The 19,268-nt window shown below is 40.0% G+C and overlaps 1 protein-coding gene across 2 annotated transcripts in view; it reads right to left on the reverse strand.

Annotated features, from left to right (window-relative positions):
* PRORP (protein only RNase P catalytic subunit) overlaps positions 1–19,268 on the reverse strand; it is a 52,899-nt gene that overhangs the window by 17,255 nt on the left and 16,376 nt on the right. For both annotated transcript variants that reach the window (XM_082057738.1, XM_082057739.1), the window contains exon 5: positions 10,076–10,183. In XM_082057738.1, coding sequence (XP_081913864.1) covers positions 10,076–10,183 — 108 coding nt within the window. The remainder of the gene's footprint in view (positions 1–10,075; positions 10,184–19,268) is intronic.

Consider the following 19,268-nt stretch of genomic DNA (forward strand, 5'->3'; position numbering starts at 1 on the left):
ATAAGGGGAAAATACAGCTCTTTAGGAATTTTTATTCTACGACAAATAAGAATACATTTTTAAAAACAGTTTAAAATCCACAGGAAACTTTGATTTGTTACATTAACTACAGGTAACCTACAAGACCAGGATACTTCAAACTGAACTGCTCACAGTCACGCAGGAGATCAACCATGACACAATAAAATGCTGGTCTCCTGAGTCCAGCTGGAGGGGTCTGCTCTTTAGCCCAACAGTAGCCCTGCATGTCATCATACACACCCAAGTAGAACAAAGATCCTATCAAGAAAGGAATGTAGTTAAAAATTAAAAAGAAACAAAAATCTGTGTGATACCTATCTTGCATAATTGTATGTAAGTTTTTTATTCCAGACAATTTACAAAAAGAATACATGCTAGTTATTTGAGAAGGTCTGTAAAATGGCAAGTTAGCTGGAAAGTGCTAATAGGGACTATTCACCATTTCTCAGCACAAGCAGCAGAGGCCATCATACAAAACTAACAGACAACAGGTTTAAAACAAACAAAAGCACATGCATTATCAGATCCTGTAGAACTTCAAGACTCAGTGCCACAGGATGGCTTGAAAACCAAAGGCAAAAATAAGCTGGGAAGGTAATTAAATACATTAATCAAAGAAAACTCCATCGATGGCAATTAAACATGTTAGTCAGGATGTAACTTCTTCACTCAGAAGTTCCTAAATCAGCAATGCAATCTGGGAGACCGTAACAACCAGAATCATCATAGAATCATTTTGGTTGGAAGAGACCCTAGGATCATCCACTCCACTTCTGACCTCTGTCTTGATTACACAGGTTAGACACTGTGGTTTGAAACAACACAATGATCTTATCTTTTTAATAGCAAAGAGAATAAACATTTCTTGTCATTTCTAGAAACTGACTCCACTTATGGCATAGTTCTGGTAGCAGCCTACAGAGAAGTGACAAGTATTTGAATGAGACCTATTCTTTACAAGTAAACTTATAGGTTTAATCTAATTTGATGTAATTTAGATTCAGACCATAGATCATGGCATAAGTCTGAATTTTATTTTTACTTTTTTTTTTTTTGCCCTGCCTTCTTCTCCCTCCCCTGTTTGGAGGAACTGCGCAAACATTCCCATAAAGAAAATAAGTAAAAGACAGAATAGGGTCAGTCCTTTGCCTGTCACCTCTGCTCCTAATGTACAAAATCAGTACTGGAAAAAGGTGAAGTGTTCTTAATAAGTGTTTGATGCAAGAGGTCACCTGAAATGGGCAACGGTATTTTCGATAAGAAGAGTTCTTAGAATTTTTCAGAAGTTCAGTTTGAAAGAGAAAATCTTGTGAACTGGTTTGAAGCAAGCATGCCGCCAAAGTGATCGTGTTCCCTGCATGGAATTTTAGTTCTGGTGAAATTGGTCTCCTAGATTCAAACAGGAATTCCCATTTCCATATCCCAGACAATATGAAACAATCAGTTTATAAAGAGACTTAAGACTAAAAGCAGTGGACAATTGTTCTCGACTTTCTACAATTCTAAGATTAGAAAAATAAAATCACTTTTAGTTTGGTTTTAAGCTTTGCTGCAGGTTATAATAATTTTATAACCTCAATTTAAATATATTTAATTACCTATATATAAATGTCTCTTCCACTCTTGCTCTACAAGTAGAATACAACTAGAGAAAAAACATCAAATGCAGTTTAATGGATACTGGATCATTAATCAGCATGCCAATATACTGAAATCCCTGGGAGTAATCTTCTGCTCAAAAATTTAGGCTTTCATAACTTCGTAAGCAAATCCAAATGCAGTTCACGCTTTTGTTTCATTGTACTTTCTCTCCTTCAGATAATACAGCTTCCAAATATGTTTTCTTTCCTAGTTTTACTAAAAAATAGCATATTGGATAAAAAAGCCAAATGTGAACCAAAAACTGATTGCTTTTCAAAATGTAGAAATAAATCCAGATGTACATAAATTAATGCAATCGTTGTTCTGAGGATTTTATCTACATTATCTTTAGGGTGACACTAAAAACCAGTATTTCTCAGGCTCAAATCTAATATTTATTCTTCTACAGAACTGGCCTATGTTAACTCAACATTCACATTTTCTGGCCTGCTTCCCGTATCTTAATAGCACTATAGTCTCTCACTATTATGGAGACTTTCCATTCAGTTCCCTAAAGACCACATTTCCGATTTGGAGGCCCAGCACAGCTCTTATTGCCACACTGATAACAATTCCATGATTAGGTGAATCAGCTGGGCTGCCCAAAGAAACCTCATCTTGTGGTTTCTAAGGGAGAAGTGAAAACAGCAAGATTGAGGCTCATGCAGTTCACAAGACACCTTCATTGGACTTCATCACCCAGAGTTTAGCAGGGCTTCTCTGTAACATACAACAAACAACCTGTTGCTACAGTTACCATGTTCACTGGGACATGAATCATCAAGGCATGTTCATTCTGCTCTGCTGAATTGCAGGCTTGTATTCCTAGTGATTAGAAGAATTCTTGTTATGAAAGATATGATGCAATTCCCCTCATTAAAAAAAAAAAAGGAGTGCTTGCGTGCTCCTGTACTTACCTTTCGATTTGCTGCTATCGCCAAATACAAAGGCAGAAATTATAAATACCAGACAGAAACCAATAGAGATCACTAATTAATCACATGGGGTTATTCAGTTTTATAGCCAGCAATGAGGGTGCAAATAGTAAGGGGAGGCAACACCAGGAATTATCTGACTTTGGGAGGAAACAACAGGGAAAAGTTGTCCAAATGCCTGATAGTCAGATTTTATAACATGTTCAGTTTCTGCTGCTCTATTCTTCTCACCACAAAATGCAAAATCAGACTGGAAACCTCTGAAAGGAAAAATAGTTGCTTAGAGTCAACTGTTGAGGCATTTCATCAGGGAAACCTGCCAGGTCTCCCCTTCATTTCACAATGTTGGGAAACTAAAAAAAAATTAAGAAACTTTCCCCGGATCCACAGGCAACCAGTCTGACTTTTTATTTCCTTTCTTAAGAAGTCCTGTCTACCTCCTACTCTCCCGTCCCAGTGCTGCAGAAGCAGCAAAGGACTTCGGAGCACACCCCTATGGGAAGGGCCAAACTTGGTGGCTCACGGTACATAATCAACACCTGGGTTTTCTTGGTGGGAGCACACGTGCCAACCACTTGCAGGAGGACTTCTAGAACCTCTGACACACTCACGTCCAATACACCTTCACTTACTGTGGATTGGCTGAATATGTTAAATGCCCTTTCACTTTTTTTTTTAGCCACAAATGGAAAATGTCAGGTTTCAGAACAACTGTGAGGAGAGAAGGAATTCCTGCAGGCCAGGCCTTTCCCCCAGGTTTCACAGGCAAACAAGTCATCTCCTTCACCTCTCCCAAGAAGCTGAGCAGCCTTGCTCCTCTGCATCTGGTGATCGAAATTTTTGAGCTTGATCTATTCTATTTTAGGATGGCCCCAATATAGGAGGCGAGTGGGAAGATCTCAGCATATCAATATCAATCTCTTACATGAGGCTTTGGCGAAGAACTTGACTCAAGGAAGATACTCAAGGAACCCCAGAAATTAACTGATGAGAGCTGAATGCAATGCTGAATGTTCCAGTCACACATCTCTAACACCAAGAATAGGTGAAGTTTCAAGGGTATTCCTTAGTGCTTGAGCTCCTTTCTCTTCTAAGATCATGTTACACAGAGGCTGAATGTGATTTTTCAGTGAAAGTACCAAAAAAATTCATCTTTATGATTTGTGCAATACTTAAAGGAAATGAAAAGTACAGGTCTAAAGAACGAAACACATGTTGCAAAGACAGAAACCTCTCCAATCTTGAGCAATAGGACAAATGTTTCATTATAGTGGAAATGCAAATTTGGACTACCATTAGAAGATTGGGGGAAAAAAAAAAAGGGATGGAAAATGCTGGGAGCAAATGAACAAACACATTTCTGACTGCTTTGTTGAGCGGTAAGACAAGAGTTGGTAGGAGGAAGAATTAATGAACTGTCACAGTATGACAAATAAGACCTCTGTTGGATGTATTGATTCTGAACAGAGAATGACTCATGGATCTACTTAATTCTTGCTTCATTTACAGACAGCAAAGTACTTGAACAAATCACAGATGCTGCCAAATGAGTCAAAGAATAAAAAAAAATCTCTTCTATGCATGACTTTTTCTTGGGGGGTCAAATTTATTAGTAACTGTTTGTTTTGCAGGACTGCTCTTACAGTAGAGCTTATATTTTGTATCAAGTATCACTGTCTCACTAATTGTGTAGTAGATCTCTTACATGCATGTCGCACAGTTAAGACAGACTTGAAGACCAGGAAAAAATACCACATGAAAACCTGAGTGTATTAGTACATATATTTGTCAACTATTAACGTATGCACAGGTGTTAATTTCTTTGTGTGTTTCATGGCCTTGAGGTAATTTTCAGAAAGCAGGACTGGGAAGAAGAAGTTTTATTTACTGTTTTCCCCAAACACTATAAGCTCTGATACTTTTTTTCCCACTTTTTTAATCATAGAGGATTTATAGGCACAAGAGAAGAGATTTCAAAGAAACAAAATGATGCTTCAAAGTTGATTTGGGTTACTAATACAAGAGAATGATGGGTTGTAGGTGACCTGCTTTTTCGCTGTTTTCTTCTTTTTTAACTTCAACTTCATTTTAAGAGATATTAGTTTTGTCTTGATATTTGTCTTGATATTTGGAAAACAAGCCTTGAAAATGTGAATAAAGCACATACCAAAACGATGGTTCTGAGCTGAATTTGCAAAGTGTAATTCATTAAGGTTCTTCAATTATGTGGCTACAGTTGGACTTTTTTTCAAAAATTTAACAAGACTGTTCACCATTTTCCTGAAGACAAGTATCCTATATCCTGGTGTTCTCCCTTATCCTGGTGAAATCTTTTTCTCCCAGCTTTCCCTCCGAGGCTGCAACCTCTCCCTACCCACTCTTTACCATACTGGTAAAGAAGGCAGAGAGTCCAGGAATAACTACTACAGAACACTAGAGTAACTAAAACTGGAATATTAGTTTTAAACTTTGAGTCCCCTGGATAAATATTATTTTAACAATATTTAACAAATGGAAAACCAAAATGCAATAATCTGTTCACACATGATTACTATGCTACTTGTGACCGCATAATTCATTTAGTCAAAGAACCCTTTCCCAATTCAGAGAGCAGCCTCCATCCAACAAGGCTGCTGCTTTTCCCCTGGAACAGACAAGAATTGGCTGCAAGGGATGTCCTGTCCCCTCCGCCTGTCACAGAGCACCCTGGCTACAGCAGTCCCAGGCTGGGCTTTGTGCAGCCTGAGAGTGCAGGAGGTGCAGGAGGGCAGGGCTGGTGGCTTTGCTGGCAGGAGCAGACTGCAACTGCAGGCAGGTGTGACCACGGTGACATGCCAGCTGCTGCCACCAGACCAGGATGGGATGGGAGGGGAACAGCAAGGATCTAGCTTTCTCAGCTGTTGTACAGGCCCACTGAAGTTTACAGGGGAATTATCTGAACGTATGTAGGCCATTTACTGAAATGCTGATTAAGTCTGGGAGTAACCACTTTGAACTATCTGCCAAGAGCAAAAACTGTTCCTTTGTGCACTGTCAGCCTCAAGGAGCTCAATCTGGAACTATTTTATCAATCTTTTAGATGTCCAAGTTCAATACAGAGATTAGAGAGGGTAAAGTTAGGGCAGAGCTGATCCCAACTACCAAACTGTTTGAAGAAGGATTTGTGAATTAGCTTTGATCCAACACACACTTGAAATATATCTTCAGTTACATCTAACACCAGCTGGACACAGCCAAAAAGGGAGCTGGCTGCATACCTCATTTACTATATACCAATCTCAATGTAAATTAAAAATAGCAAAGTACTCTTTAAATTGTGCGCGCTCCCTCACCCCTCTCTTGCCCCCACCCCGGCCCTTCACAGTCCGGGCGGAGCTGGAGCTCAGCTCTTTGTAGTTACTTCAGTCCCCTCTCACAAGCAAAGCCAGATGCTCCAGAGCCTCAACATCCTGCTTGCACTTGGATTCCCCCTCTCTTCCAAGGGACACTTCTACAAAAAGTGGTGATAAACAGGATAAAGTACATTAAAGAATTATGTAAGAGTTTATGTTTAATAAGAGAACTGGACAATTAGCGTGTGGAAATTCCCTCTCTTGATCTTTAGAAGGTGAAAGGTGGGGCACTATGGGGAGTTACGGCAGCAAAGGACAGGGAGTATCAAATGTCATTGTGCTGGCTAAGAATTTATGTAATTAGATGCATCTGGAGGATTTCCTCAATGTCATGATACAGCCTGAATCAACTTTGCTTACTTAAAATACAAGGATATCTCAGTTTATAAACTACCATGTTTGCAGTACAGTGACTGACTCATCAAGGCAAATATGTATCACGTACAGTCTTAAACAGCAGAAGAATGAAAAAAAAAATTAAAAGACTGAATGATTTTAGATTTTATGGTGTTTGTTTCTATTGTCTGGATTACATAGCAAAAATAATTTCCACTCAATATCTTTTAATTACAAGTCAACTTTAATGTCTAATGTAAAACAGTGCAGTAAGGAAGCAAAAGGGTTGAAAAGAGGTGCTGGCTAATGTCCAGTGTTGCAGTTTTGCAGTCACTGTGTGTGCAGTGCCTTCAAATCAGGTAATCTTACCATTCTCTAGCCCTCAAAAATCTTTATTCCCACCCTTGTGCTACCTCCTCTTTTTGTCAGTAATTGATGAAGCCATGTGATGATTTGTACCAGGAAGCAGAGCTGGTATAAAACCAACCTGGGAAAAAGGGGATTGTAATTACAAACCAACAGGATCATATACTAGAGAAATTGCCATAGAATATTCCTGTAAATCTGCCAAGTCAATAATATTCATCATGATCTGCTAAGTGCATGCTGGCTGTGAGGACAGAAGTTGCCTGGGGCTACTGGAAGTTACATATCTAGTTTTCCAGAATGTCAGAACACTTCGAGGATTAAATGAGTAAAAATCATTCTTTCAACTTCTGCTTTTTTTTCTTCTCCTCTCATCCTTTAAGGTACTCATGCCTTATCCACACAACCCAGCCCCTTCCCAAGATGCCCAAGGAATGCCTAAATGGAATTACAAAATGTTAGGGTGTTTGAAAAAGAATGTTTTCTTATTTCAATCATATGAATAAGAGTTTGGTAGAGTTGGTCTTTAGCGGAACTTTAGAGACTTAGAATAATTTAGCTTTTTGACAAGTAAAACACAGATTGGTCAGCTTCTAACACAGGCCCTTGGAAATACTGCTCCTCTGTTATGACCTCTCAAGTCTAACAGAAGAGGTCACTAACGAGTCACAGCGTGTCTCCCTTCAACATGAGCCAGCCCCCTGTCCTAGCCAAACAGCGTCACCTCAGCAGCCTTCACTCTTGGCTTTTTTCCATCCTTCGTGCTCTGTCTCCAGCTTCTCTTGCATTTATTTCTCCTCTCCATCCTCTCAATTCCACACTGTGTTTCCCTATGTACTTTGAAGGGTTTAACAAACCAGGCTGTGAACGCCCCAGACCTGCCACTCCACTTTTTCCATTCATCTGCCTCTGGTGTGAGGACAGCAGCCTCCAAAAGGGGACGTCTGGTGGCAGTGCCAGCCCTCAAAGGACAGCTGAGAGTGTTCAGAGAGTGCACTTACACAGATGGGCAACTGCCAGCCCTCAAAGGACAGCTGAGAGTGTTCAGAGAGTGCACTTTCACAGATGGGCAACTGCTCGGCAGCAACAGCAGTAACCAGGAAAGCAACACATGCAGAGATTCCTGTGGCCTTCTTCCCTCATCTGGAAGAAAGGTCTGGAGACAGAAGAAAAGATTGCTCTGCTTTGTGGTTTTTGTTTGTTTTGTTTTTTGTTTTTCCCTTTCTGTTTTTATCAGTCTTGAAAAAAAAAAAGAAAAACAAGAATACATGCTTCTTGTCAGAATTATCCAAAATAAGAACAAAGATACAGTCCCTTCCTGTCATGTTACAGCACAGGAGTTCAGAGTCACGAAGAAATAAACCAGAATTTGCTAGCATCTAGCACAAACTCGCATTTAAACAATGTTTCCATTTTGAAAAAAAATGTAAACTGAATAGTTAATACTGTAATCTTGTATAAAGACATCTATAATAAAAAATAATTTTTAAAGTATTTCAATTAGTAGAGAGGCTCAATACAGGAAAAAGTCTTTAGTAGTTCATAGGTCTGAAAGAGTAATTCTTTTGGGCAGTGAAGGAGCTATTTTGTTGCTTAGAGTGCAAATACACACTTCTCATGCCAAAAAAAGGGACTACCCAGCCAGTGAATATCTACAAGTATAAGGCAGGAGTAACAAGCATGTCCATCCTACCTCATGTAATGACTCCACATGCTCAAGAACAGGATCCAGAAAACAGGAGCAGCAAAAGGCTGGCTAGCGGAAGCTCCAATTATTAACATTTTTTGTGCATGACAAAATGCAATAATAACAACAACATAGCTGAGAGAACAAGTAAATTTTAGCTAAGAGAATCTTCTTCTGGAGGTAAGATTGGGTGAGCCCAAGTTACTGCTCTGTTGTGCAGGAAGGGAAGGCAGATCTTCCTAAAAATCCTTCTAGTCTGTAAATACCTGGGATTCAAGAGAGATCTGACCTGTGCATATATGGAACAACCTAAATGGAAAGCCGATGCTTCCATACAGCCCTTCTGAAGCTCCCTGGCATCATGGACCCTGAAATCCCCTGAATACAGCAGGAGCTAAGGAAGAACTCAAAGGCAACCTATGCTGCTCAGCATGCTAATACCTCCTAGTAAGATTTCTGATCAGAAACCAGCAGTATTTAACCATCAGACTGGCTCTGTGCTCCATTGCCTCCAGCTTGCACAGACCATTTGGGATCCCAATCAAGGCTGCCGCACTGGGACAGACAATCACTGAGGAAGGACAATAGTTTCTCTTCCCCCTCTTTGGCAGCATAAATCTGTCTTTCTAGATCTTAAAACATTGTGCCACTACATGCTGCCTGAGATTCTTCTCAGACGATCAACATTTCCTCCCTGATCCCATCCAGACAACTTGTAATCTTCCTTTTCTGTTTTCACAGTGAGGAAAGTACCTGTTCATGAGCCCATATCTCATGAAACTTCACTGCCGCTCTCAAACATCTTTCAGCAAGTTTATCTAATCTCCCTGGGTCAGATGCTTTTATCTACATATATGAAAGCATATCCTGCTTAAGAATAGTTTTAAAGCAGTTCTTAGAACAAAAACATATTTCTTGTAATTACTAGAAGTAAATTACTTCCTTTATTATCAAGCTCATTTACAACTTAGTTTTAATTTCAAGACTGTGAAAATGTAAATTCTGGCTTTGGAATATATGTGAATAGCTACTTTATTATTCCTAATTTAAAGTAAATGATTGCTTGACAAAAAAGCAACTTAAGCTATTTCTTAGTGAAATGCTAAAAGGGAATACCAAGAATTCTCTAAACCAGGTATTGGTAAAAAAGCAGGATTATTCTTCTACAAATCACCAAGTGGAAAGAACTGCAGCCAGTCTGAGCTGCCCTTGTAAGAACAGGAATCAAATGCTTAAGGCAACAGGAAGTGAAATAAAATGAAATAAAGTTTAAACTTGTACAGGATGTGGTCTGAACTAAGTTAGGGGTTATTTGAAGAAGAACTCCTACCAGCATAGCTATATTAGGCTAGATTTTCTATATGGCAGATTTACTCTGCTCCCCAAAATCCCTATTACTATGAAAACATACACGCTCACGCAGTTTATGTCCCACTAATGATGTTATTGACACCTTAGCTGTAACTATGAGCACTGCATACATGAGGACAATGGCTAATACAGCCAAATGTGTAAGAAGAACCATCTTCCCACTGATCATTTTTAATTTGCAAAGTCTAGATAACTCTTTGAACCTCATTGTAGCATGCTACCAAAATGTTGGGTCAGTTTCTCAGGAGGATAAGTAATAATGAGGCACTCATTGGTTTACAATCAGTGTACACAAAACCCTTAATGAATATTTAACCAGCACTTACATTTTCACACTGCATCTTTCTGGGTTTTATGTGGGAAACATTGAGTCCATCAATAACAATATCAAAGGGAAGTCGATTTTCCACAAATGTTTGAAAGGCTTCAAATTCCTGAAATAAATAAACAAACACAGGGGAATAATACGTTGAGTTTAACAGAAAGAAGTTTAATTTACTTTTTATTAAAAAAAGAAACAAAGCCTAAATCTCTCACTTTTCCTTCATAGGCTACATTTCACGTCTTTACTTGCATATTCACTGAGACACCAAAAAAAAAGAAAAAAGAAAAGAGAGAGAGAAGAAAGAAGGGAGAGAAGAGGGAGAGGAGAGAGAAGAGGAAGAGGAGGAGAGAAGAGGAGAGGAGAGGAGAATCTTTAAAAGCCATAGTGTTACAGTGGATACTTCCAATATAATTTTAAATTAAAACTGAAAAGCAAAACTTTACAGTCATCCAGATTTTCAAAACCATAATCTGAACTGTACACTTTTATAAAGATATATGCTATAGTCAGTTATGCAACAGCTGCAAAACAAAACAACTTCAAAAACCAATAGTGACACTATCACTAATTGTTAACATTTCCAAGTGTAAAATAAGCATCATACTTAGTTTCTCTGTAAGAATTCTGAAATCTCTGAATGCTAGTCAATATTTAAATAAATCTTTGTTTAGCAACAAGGGACTTGATTTGTGAGAAATACACAGGTGTTAGGGTAGCAAAACAATTAACTTTTTTACTAGGTCAAAAACATAATGCACAAACCAACAGCATCCATCCAGTTTTTCCAACGGAAGGAAAGCCACAATTGCTTTAGGCTTCAAATTGCATAGGAGAACAGAACACAAAGCTTTAATAAAAACCTTTAGGAACTTCTCCCTTCATTTTTGAGGAAAGATGTAATGTTCTAAGTAGACATTGACCTGGTTTCATAAATGACCTTTCTAGTAAAAAATAAGACGTATTTATCAGTAGCAAAGGTTTCACAATCCAAAGCTATAAATGAACCTTCATAGGAACTCAAAACAATTTCAAATTTCATGCCTTCTGTTAAAAATTCAAGAAGCACTTTTTTAATCTCCCATGTAGCAATGTGGCAACATATAAGTCTAAATAAAAACCATCCCCTCAGCACTCAAACAAAAACCTATACAGCATATACAATTCTTCCTTGGAGAAAGGAATGAAAGAAAAAATGTATTTGTCCTGCTGTCAGGCAGTAAGAAAGGATCACCAACTTCAAAGCTAGTCAGAATGCTTACGACAAATTAAGGGGTTACTTTATTAGGAGTACAAACCAACCAAGTGAGATAAAGATGCCTCACTCAGATGTCAAAATTTCAGGCATAATTTCCAAGTCAACAGAGATGCATTGGCCAAACACACACTGACAAGAACACAGACAACACAGGGCTCAGCCCAGCACCACCAGAATCACTTGCCTTTTATGTTATCTTTCCTTTCCCCATGGCTTAAATAAATGTTGTTATTGAGAAAGTACAAAAAGCTGGGCAAGAAAATTATCATCTCAAACAAAAAGAAATTGTTGGCATTTGTGCAGTGTTTTCCTGTGCCTCTCAGCCCCAATCTCAATGTATTTTATATAGATGAATAAATATTCACACTGCTATCTGACAGGGACACCAAGACACAGCAAGGTAGTCACTAGCAAAGGCAATGGCAGAGAGAGGGAAGATAAACAAATACAAAACCAAACAACAAGGATTTCTGACTTTTGGGCTTATGCCATCCAGTGGACTTCCCCATGGTGCAAAATCAGATGAGTCATCACTGTACTACTGGATGGCTGTCTGAAATGTAGGAAAGATAAAAAGAAGGAAAACACAGAGACCAAATGAAGGTGAAATTGGAGAGTTTTGAGACAAAGATGAGTGGAAATGGAAAACACAAAAGAAAGCGGAAGCAGATGAAAACATATGGTAAACAATCGAATAGAGCTTTATTTTCCTAATGCCAACAATTGCCAACATTATTTGAAGTAACACTGTTACAGTGAAGTAAACATTTTTATAAAGTAAAATGTACATGCATTCTTGTCTTCAAGGGGTCAGTTCAATAAAAACCAAACACTGTGGAGCAATAGTTCCAGGTCAGTTCCTGAAGAGATGGATTTTCACAGAGTGGAGTCCTTTGTCAAGGCAACAGCACAACACGAGGTGCGGGAGCAGCAGAAGAGTTTGGTGGGCCAGTGCTCCTCCCTGTCCGCTCTTTGCTTGGCTCCTTCTCTTCTCCCAGCAGGGCAGGTGGAGCAGGAGCTGCCTGGAGGGTCCTGCTGAGAGGCACTAGGACAGGCTCAGTGCCTCTCAGGAGCCAGCTCCTGGCTTTCTGGGGTTGACTTCTGGAGCTGGAGAGAAGCTGCAGTCTTTTCAGTGTCATCCCCTTGGCCACCCGACCCTTCCCAGCCTCCTCCTCCTGGCCGTGTCTCCTACTCCATTCTCAGCAGATGCCCAACAGCATGTCCCTGCCAGACTTCCCGATCTGCTCAGTTGTTTTGCCTCACTTCTAGTAGACTGTGCGATACAACAGGGAGAGACGGTTTGCTGCCACAGGAGACTTATCCACACAGGGACATGAGGAGTTAACAGCAGAATAAGTGCAGAAGACAAATGACCAGGTTTAATTTATGTCACCAAATACAGAAGACTCCAGCAAAAAGCCTTATACAGACTGAAAATCCCCAAGGATCTGTTCATCTTCTTCTCACCATCCATATTCCCGCAGCAACACAGGAGCGCTCCTTTCCTTTTCCAGAAAAAAAACAACCAACACCCAAACAAACAAAAACAACAAACAAACAAACAAACAAAAAACCACAACCAAACAAACAACATAAAGAACCACAGAGAAGATTCAGGTCTGCTCCTCTGAGAGACAGTTTTTGAGTCGCCATACTTCCCATCCTCTCTGGACACAGGGAAGGAAAAGGGCAACGCCTGGGAATAAGTAGCAGGCTAGATCATCCAGATGCAGTACAAAAGGTTATTCATATATACACAGACTTATGCTATAAGAGAGAAAGTACAGAATTCAAAGGATGCTGGTTTTTCAAAGATCAGGACTTGTCTGGATGTTATGCAGGTCCAACTTACAGCCAAAGGAATAAAGAGATGATTCACCCACAATTCTCTAAAGATATTTCCCTCACTAGCCAACTGTAAGAAGAAATTTCTTTGTAAGCAGTAAATGAAGCAGAGCACAGCTGCTGCTAGGGTACAGCTGATTGAGAGAAGCCAGACACAATAACCATCAGTGCAGCACGATGATGCAAAGGTGGGTTTAGGCAAAAAGAAGTGAGCTCTTCACGCAGGCTTTCCCTTTCAAACAGAGAATATAACACACGGTCTATATAGAGGCCTGCAAATGCCACAGGAATGTTTACATGGAAACTTTCTGCAGACCAGGACAAGGGGCATTTCTGATTAACCCCTTCAACATGTCAACAAGCAGTGAAACATCTCTCTCTAAGAGCCCCAAAACAAACACAGCAAAACTTACACTGATTTCTAACTTGTTCTGACTGGGCTAATCTCACAAAGTTTCTGAGGAGAAGTCCATTCTCCCAGCCTCAGAAACACTACTCTGACTCACTTCAACAGAGTTGGCAACTGAAGAGACAAAACTTTAAAAACACATTCAGCATTGTTTATTTAATGCTCGGGAGCCGCAGAAAAGTGTTGCAATACAGCAAGGCTGTTCCTCCCCGCAAGCCTTCCCTGGCAGCAGGGACACGCGTGAAACAGCAGCTGCTCGTGGGGGGCTCCAGTCATAACTTGTTTCACATCACGTACAAAAGGAAAGGGAATTTAAAAAAACTCACCTGATCCCAGTCATTTCCTAGCTGGGGAAATAGGGGAATGCCAACTACACAACCGTTAGAAATGATTCACTGCACATTCTACGAATAAACTTATCTTTGCAAATGGACACCACACTGACTAAATTGATTTGGAAGTAAGAGCCAGCCATAGCAAACCCATGATGGAATGCATCTTGACATGAAGACTTAAAGACACTTAAAATAATTTTTTGTTTAACCACTAGTGTGTGGGTGGCTCAAGTCCATTCATATCTCGGCAACAGCACAAAACAGTCTCACATTTTTTTGGTATTCCACACCAGGTGGATGACTCATATGCTGTTTCACCATCATTTTATACTGGTATGTACTGGTGCTGCCACAGAATGAGGTGTTTCTACCTTCTCCATTCCCTCAGCCTTTCATTCCTAGCCTTGCCCCCTTGCTGGCACAAGGAGAAAGACCAAAGTGGACGAATCGAGCCACTGTCACAGCCTCTAGCTTGCACCAGTCCCCTGCTCAGGTCAGAGCACAGAGGTTTGTCCTGGCATGAAAATTCAGGCAGGACATGGAACAGGAATGAGACTAGCAGCAAGTGACACTACTGGGATCACCGTTTCCCATCGGTAGCCCTGACTGTGCCAACTTACTGGATCGTGAAACTACCACATTGTATGAGATTTATATCTCAGCCTCAGACAGAGGTTGGTTTTAACAAAACAGAAGTATAGGAACTATTGTTTGAAAAAGAAATTAAAAAGAATGGTTTTGTTATTTTAAACTATTCATTTAAAAATAATTTTTAAAAGTGTGACCTCGGATTTCAAAATTCTGGCTTACACAGCCAATAAAATTTGAAATAGCCGTAATAATAAATCTGAAAAATGGGGGCTTTCTGGAAGAGTATTAATGTTATTTCAGCTTCTGTACATAAATTTATAAACAGAAAGGTATGTTTTTCTTCCAATTTCAGTGCACAAGACAGACTACAAGCCTCAAAAGCACAACAAAAATCAGGGGAGAAATTCATTATTAGTACTTACAGATTTACTATGTTAAACATAACATAGAAATAACCATTACAATACAAAGAAACCATAGCAAAACAAGTTTGTCCTTTGATAAAAGCAATAAGAGTAATTCAAATGAACATTCTGAAATAATTTTCATGTATATAACAGATCTAAGGGTATGACAAGTTTCAGATCACAGAAAGGTCAGATCACTTCGGCATTTTTCTCCTCAAATCTAAACAGGAAGTATGTTGGCAGCTAGAAATAAAAATAATGGTATTGCTTAAATTCTTCAACAATCCAAAATGTCTATTGATCTACATGCCAAAAAACAAAGTAATATAACATACAAAGGAGATACATGAGCGAATCCATAGTGGACTTTTAAATACAAGAAAGGCTGTTATGTTCATGCCAACACATGGAATTTAGAAAAACAAAACAAAGAAAACACAACACCCTACCAAAAACTATTTAAAATCACTGCAGAAAAGGCTGCTTGTCACTTCTAAACATAAAGTTTATGCTCACTCACCAGGAATGGTGGTGAGACAATAAAGCCAAAAAGTGCAAAACTACGGTATTCAACACATATTTTTTCCAGAAGCATTCACAGGAGTTTAGGCTTTGTACAATAGAAAAAGCAGTCCTTCCTTCTCCATATTAAATTACAATATGCTCAAGTGCAAGGAAAGAGCAAATTCTAATTAACAAAATATTACACCACACTTAAGTATTATGTAACTCGACCCTAAATATCAAACAGGGTGTTTTTCAACACCAGAAGAACAGCTTTTAGAGAAGTGAAAACATTCACTTTTTAACAGTTTCATAAAATACAGCGTGATGGGGGTTGCTTTGTTTTCAGCAATGTTTCTCGGTATCAGAAGAAAAACACAGGAATGAGCATTAGAGTGTGAGAAATAAAATTCAGCTGTCAAACTGAAATCCTGCCAATTTTTTTAAGGTGCCTTGTTGGAGCACTCTTAAATCTGTTTGTTGCTGTGCCTGAAGGGTTTGAGTGTTTCCCCTCCCAGTTTCAGAGCTTGGAAATCCCCTTCAAACCCTTAAGCAGGAAGGCTTTCTCAGTATTGTGCATGGTATCACTATGTACTCTACGCACAATTTGTTTACCCTCCGTTACATACTTCTAAAGTTAACAAATAATCTGGGAGTCACAAACTCCTGTAGCTGCAGCCTCTAGAGATACCTTCATAAACAGGAAGGTACTCACAGGTACATTGACAACCTGGCTGAGATGTGCTTCGCGTTGCCTGTTTGCAGTCCCCGTCACAGCAGGCAGTGCTGCCGCAGGACTTGCTCCTGCCTGCCCACATCAGAGAGCAGAGGGTCAGTCAAGCCCAGTGCAAAACCTGGACCTTGACCATCCAGGCAGCACAATTCTGAAATGTCCTTCCTAAGCACAATGAACATGGAGAGAAGAACAAGCAGTTTGTGCTGCTGTCCTCAACAGAAAAATGCCCTCATCTTTGCAAGACTGCCATATCCTAAGTGTAAGAGTATAGAAATGGACCATACCAAGCCTTCTTTTAAAACAAGCAAACAAGCCGTGCAAAGGCATAAATATTTTGAATTCATGGTGCTTTCAAAATTAAAAACACTACTTTGGAACCTTCTCATCTCAAGGCAAACCACCTAACAGAATGCTAAACCAGGAAAAGTTTTACGTGAATGCTTAAATACAATGTAACAGGCATTACAGAAAGACAGGGGAATGACACAGTGAACTGCATAGAAAATACAGCATCCCGAGTGAGGCAGACTAGCACTTAATTACAGAGAGTCCACAATATCCATGTGGAAAGATGCTACATGAACATCAGACAGCCAGATATACCCCCATGCTGCTTTCTCTGCTATGCTGGTACAAATGTTTGAAGCAAATCTAAACACCCACAAGAAAACAAAACACTATTTTGTCACCAACGTTTGTCCCTTGCTTACCACAGGGCAATGCTCACTTCTTTCCTGGCACACTTGCAAGAGCCAAAGGGGACAGGAATGAACTGCTTTCAGCATGGTAAGGCATTATGCTAGTTTAAAAATCTCACCACCACCAAACACTTGTGCTAACTAATATTTGCAGTCTCAAGAGAAATAGCAACTGTTCTGGGGGACTGAATAGTACCATATGTTCTACCTCTATTTACTACTTCCAGTAACAATCCAGAGAACAAGGTTGTCAGTTTGACCTTGGTGCCGGGGAACATTATGGAGCAGATCATCTTACGAGCCATGACGTATGGGGCAACCACGCGATCAGGTCCAGTCAGTGTGGGTTTATGAAAGGCAGGTCCTGCTTGACTAACCTGATCTGCTTCTATGACAAGGTAACCTGCTTAGTGGATGAAGGCTGTGGATGTTGTCTACTTGGACTTTAGTAAAGCCTTTGAAAATGTTTCCCACAGCATTCTCCTGGAGAAACTGGCTGCTCATGGCTTGAACAGGCATACGCTTCACTGGGTAAAGAACTGGCTGGAGGGCCGGGCCCAAGAGCTGTGGTGAACAGGGTTAAATCCAGTTGGTGGCCAGTCACGAGTGGTGTTCCCCAGGGCTCAGTATTGGGGTCAGTTCTGTTTAATCTCTTTATCAACCATCTGGATGAAGGTATCGAATACACCATCAGTAAGTTTGCAGAAAACACCAAGTTGGGTGGGAATGTTGACCTGCTGGAGGGTAGGAAGGCTCTACAGAGGGATCTAGACAGGCTGGATCAATGGGCTGAGGCCAGTTCTGTGAGGTTCAAGAAGGCCAAGTGCCAGGTCCTGCACTTGGGTCATAACAACCCCAGGCAGTGCTAAAGGCTCGGGGAAGAGTGGCTGGAAAGTGCCTGGCAGAGAGGGATCTGGGGGTGTTGATTGACAGCTGGCTGAATAGGAACCAGCAATGTGTCCAGGTGGCCAAAAAGGCCAACAGCATCCTGGATTGTGTCAGGAATAGTGTGGCCAGCAGGACTAGAGAAGTGATTGTGCCACTGTACTCAGCACTGGTGAGGCCCCATCTTGAATACTGTGTTCAGTTTTGGGCCCCTCATGTGGGGGTCTACGGTGGGTCCATGGATTCCCTGACGGAGGGCATATGAACAGAAATTAGCCTTGAAGATATGAAGGCCTACCCGTGAGAAAGATGGGTGTAGAGGAGTATCCGGAGATGTTAAGGATGTACCCGTGAGAGAGAAGGGAGTAGAAGAGTAACATTGATGATAGCAAAATTAGCCAATGAGATATTACTGCTGTAACTTGTAACCAATAGTGAAGAGACACATGAATTGGTAAAACTGTATAAAAATGCACTTGTGGCAATAAATGGCATCTACTGCTTTCATCCTGGAAGAACTTGGTCTGTGTCATTTGTCCGTCTCAAGCACGACACCCTCATCATAAGAAGGACATTGAAATACTAGAGAGAGGGCAGAGGAGGGCAACAAAGCTGCTGAGGGGCCTAGAGCACAAGTCTGATGAGGAGCAGCTGAGGGAACTGGGGCTGTTTAGCCTGGAGAAAAGGAGGCTGAGGGGAGACCTTATTGCTGTCTACAACTACCTGAAAGGACATTGTAGCATGGAGGGTGTTTCTAGATTCTATGATTCTAGTTATAAACCTACGCACCCAGCATCTGTACACTGTAACAGGGTTGAACCAATCACTTAAAATCGTGCAAACCCTCCAGAATAATATGATCTGATAGAGTTTAATGTGCCCACCTTTTGCAAGCTAGTATCTCTAAAAATTATTTCCTTGTGTCAATGAAAATGGAGGTAAAATAGAACCAGATGGCATTAATTAATTTCCAAAAAACATGATACAAGACTTCATAACAAGCTACTAGAACACTGAAGTAGTTATAGCATTTAAAAAAGGCAGAAGAAAGCAAGCGAAGGGTCATGCTAAAAAAATAGCAGTATCTTTGAAAGTTCTGTACTAATTCCCATATTTAAGAAATATTTTACAGATACTTAAGAAATTTAGCATGGAAAGATGAAACAATGCATATTGTAGGAGAAAAGTACACTTATATGTTACAGATTGATGGAGGAACTGTATCAACTCAAAGGACCATCGCAGTATAATGAAAACATCTGCTTAAACTGATGATGTTTTAAAAACCAATCTAATCAAATCTTAAGAGATGAGGTGTTGGATAGATAAATTGCAATTATTATAACTTTTTAAGCAATGTTAGTTATCATAAATTAGAATGAAAACCTGTATTAGACAATTCCACACAGGCCTCTGCAGCATTAGAAGAATCTGGTTTTGACCACAGTTGGAAACCAGCTCCTCAACTTAGAAGGACCTTTGGTAATAGACCGAAGTAGCAAATGGTAAAGGAGCATTCGATAATGCCT

Source organism: Streptopelia decaocto (genome assembly GCF_964273445.1).
Source record: "Streptopelia decaocto genome assembly, chromosome: 7".
NCBI lineage: Eukaryota > Metazoa > Chordata > Aves > Columbiformes > Columbidae > Streptopelia > Streptopelia decaocto.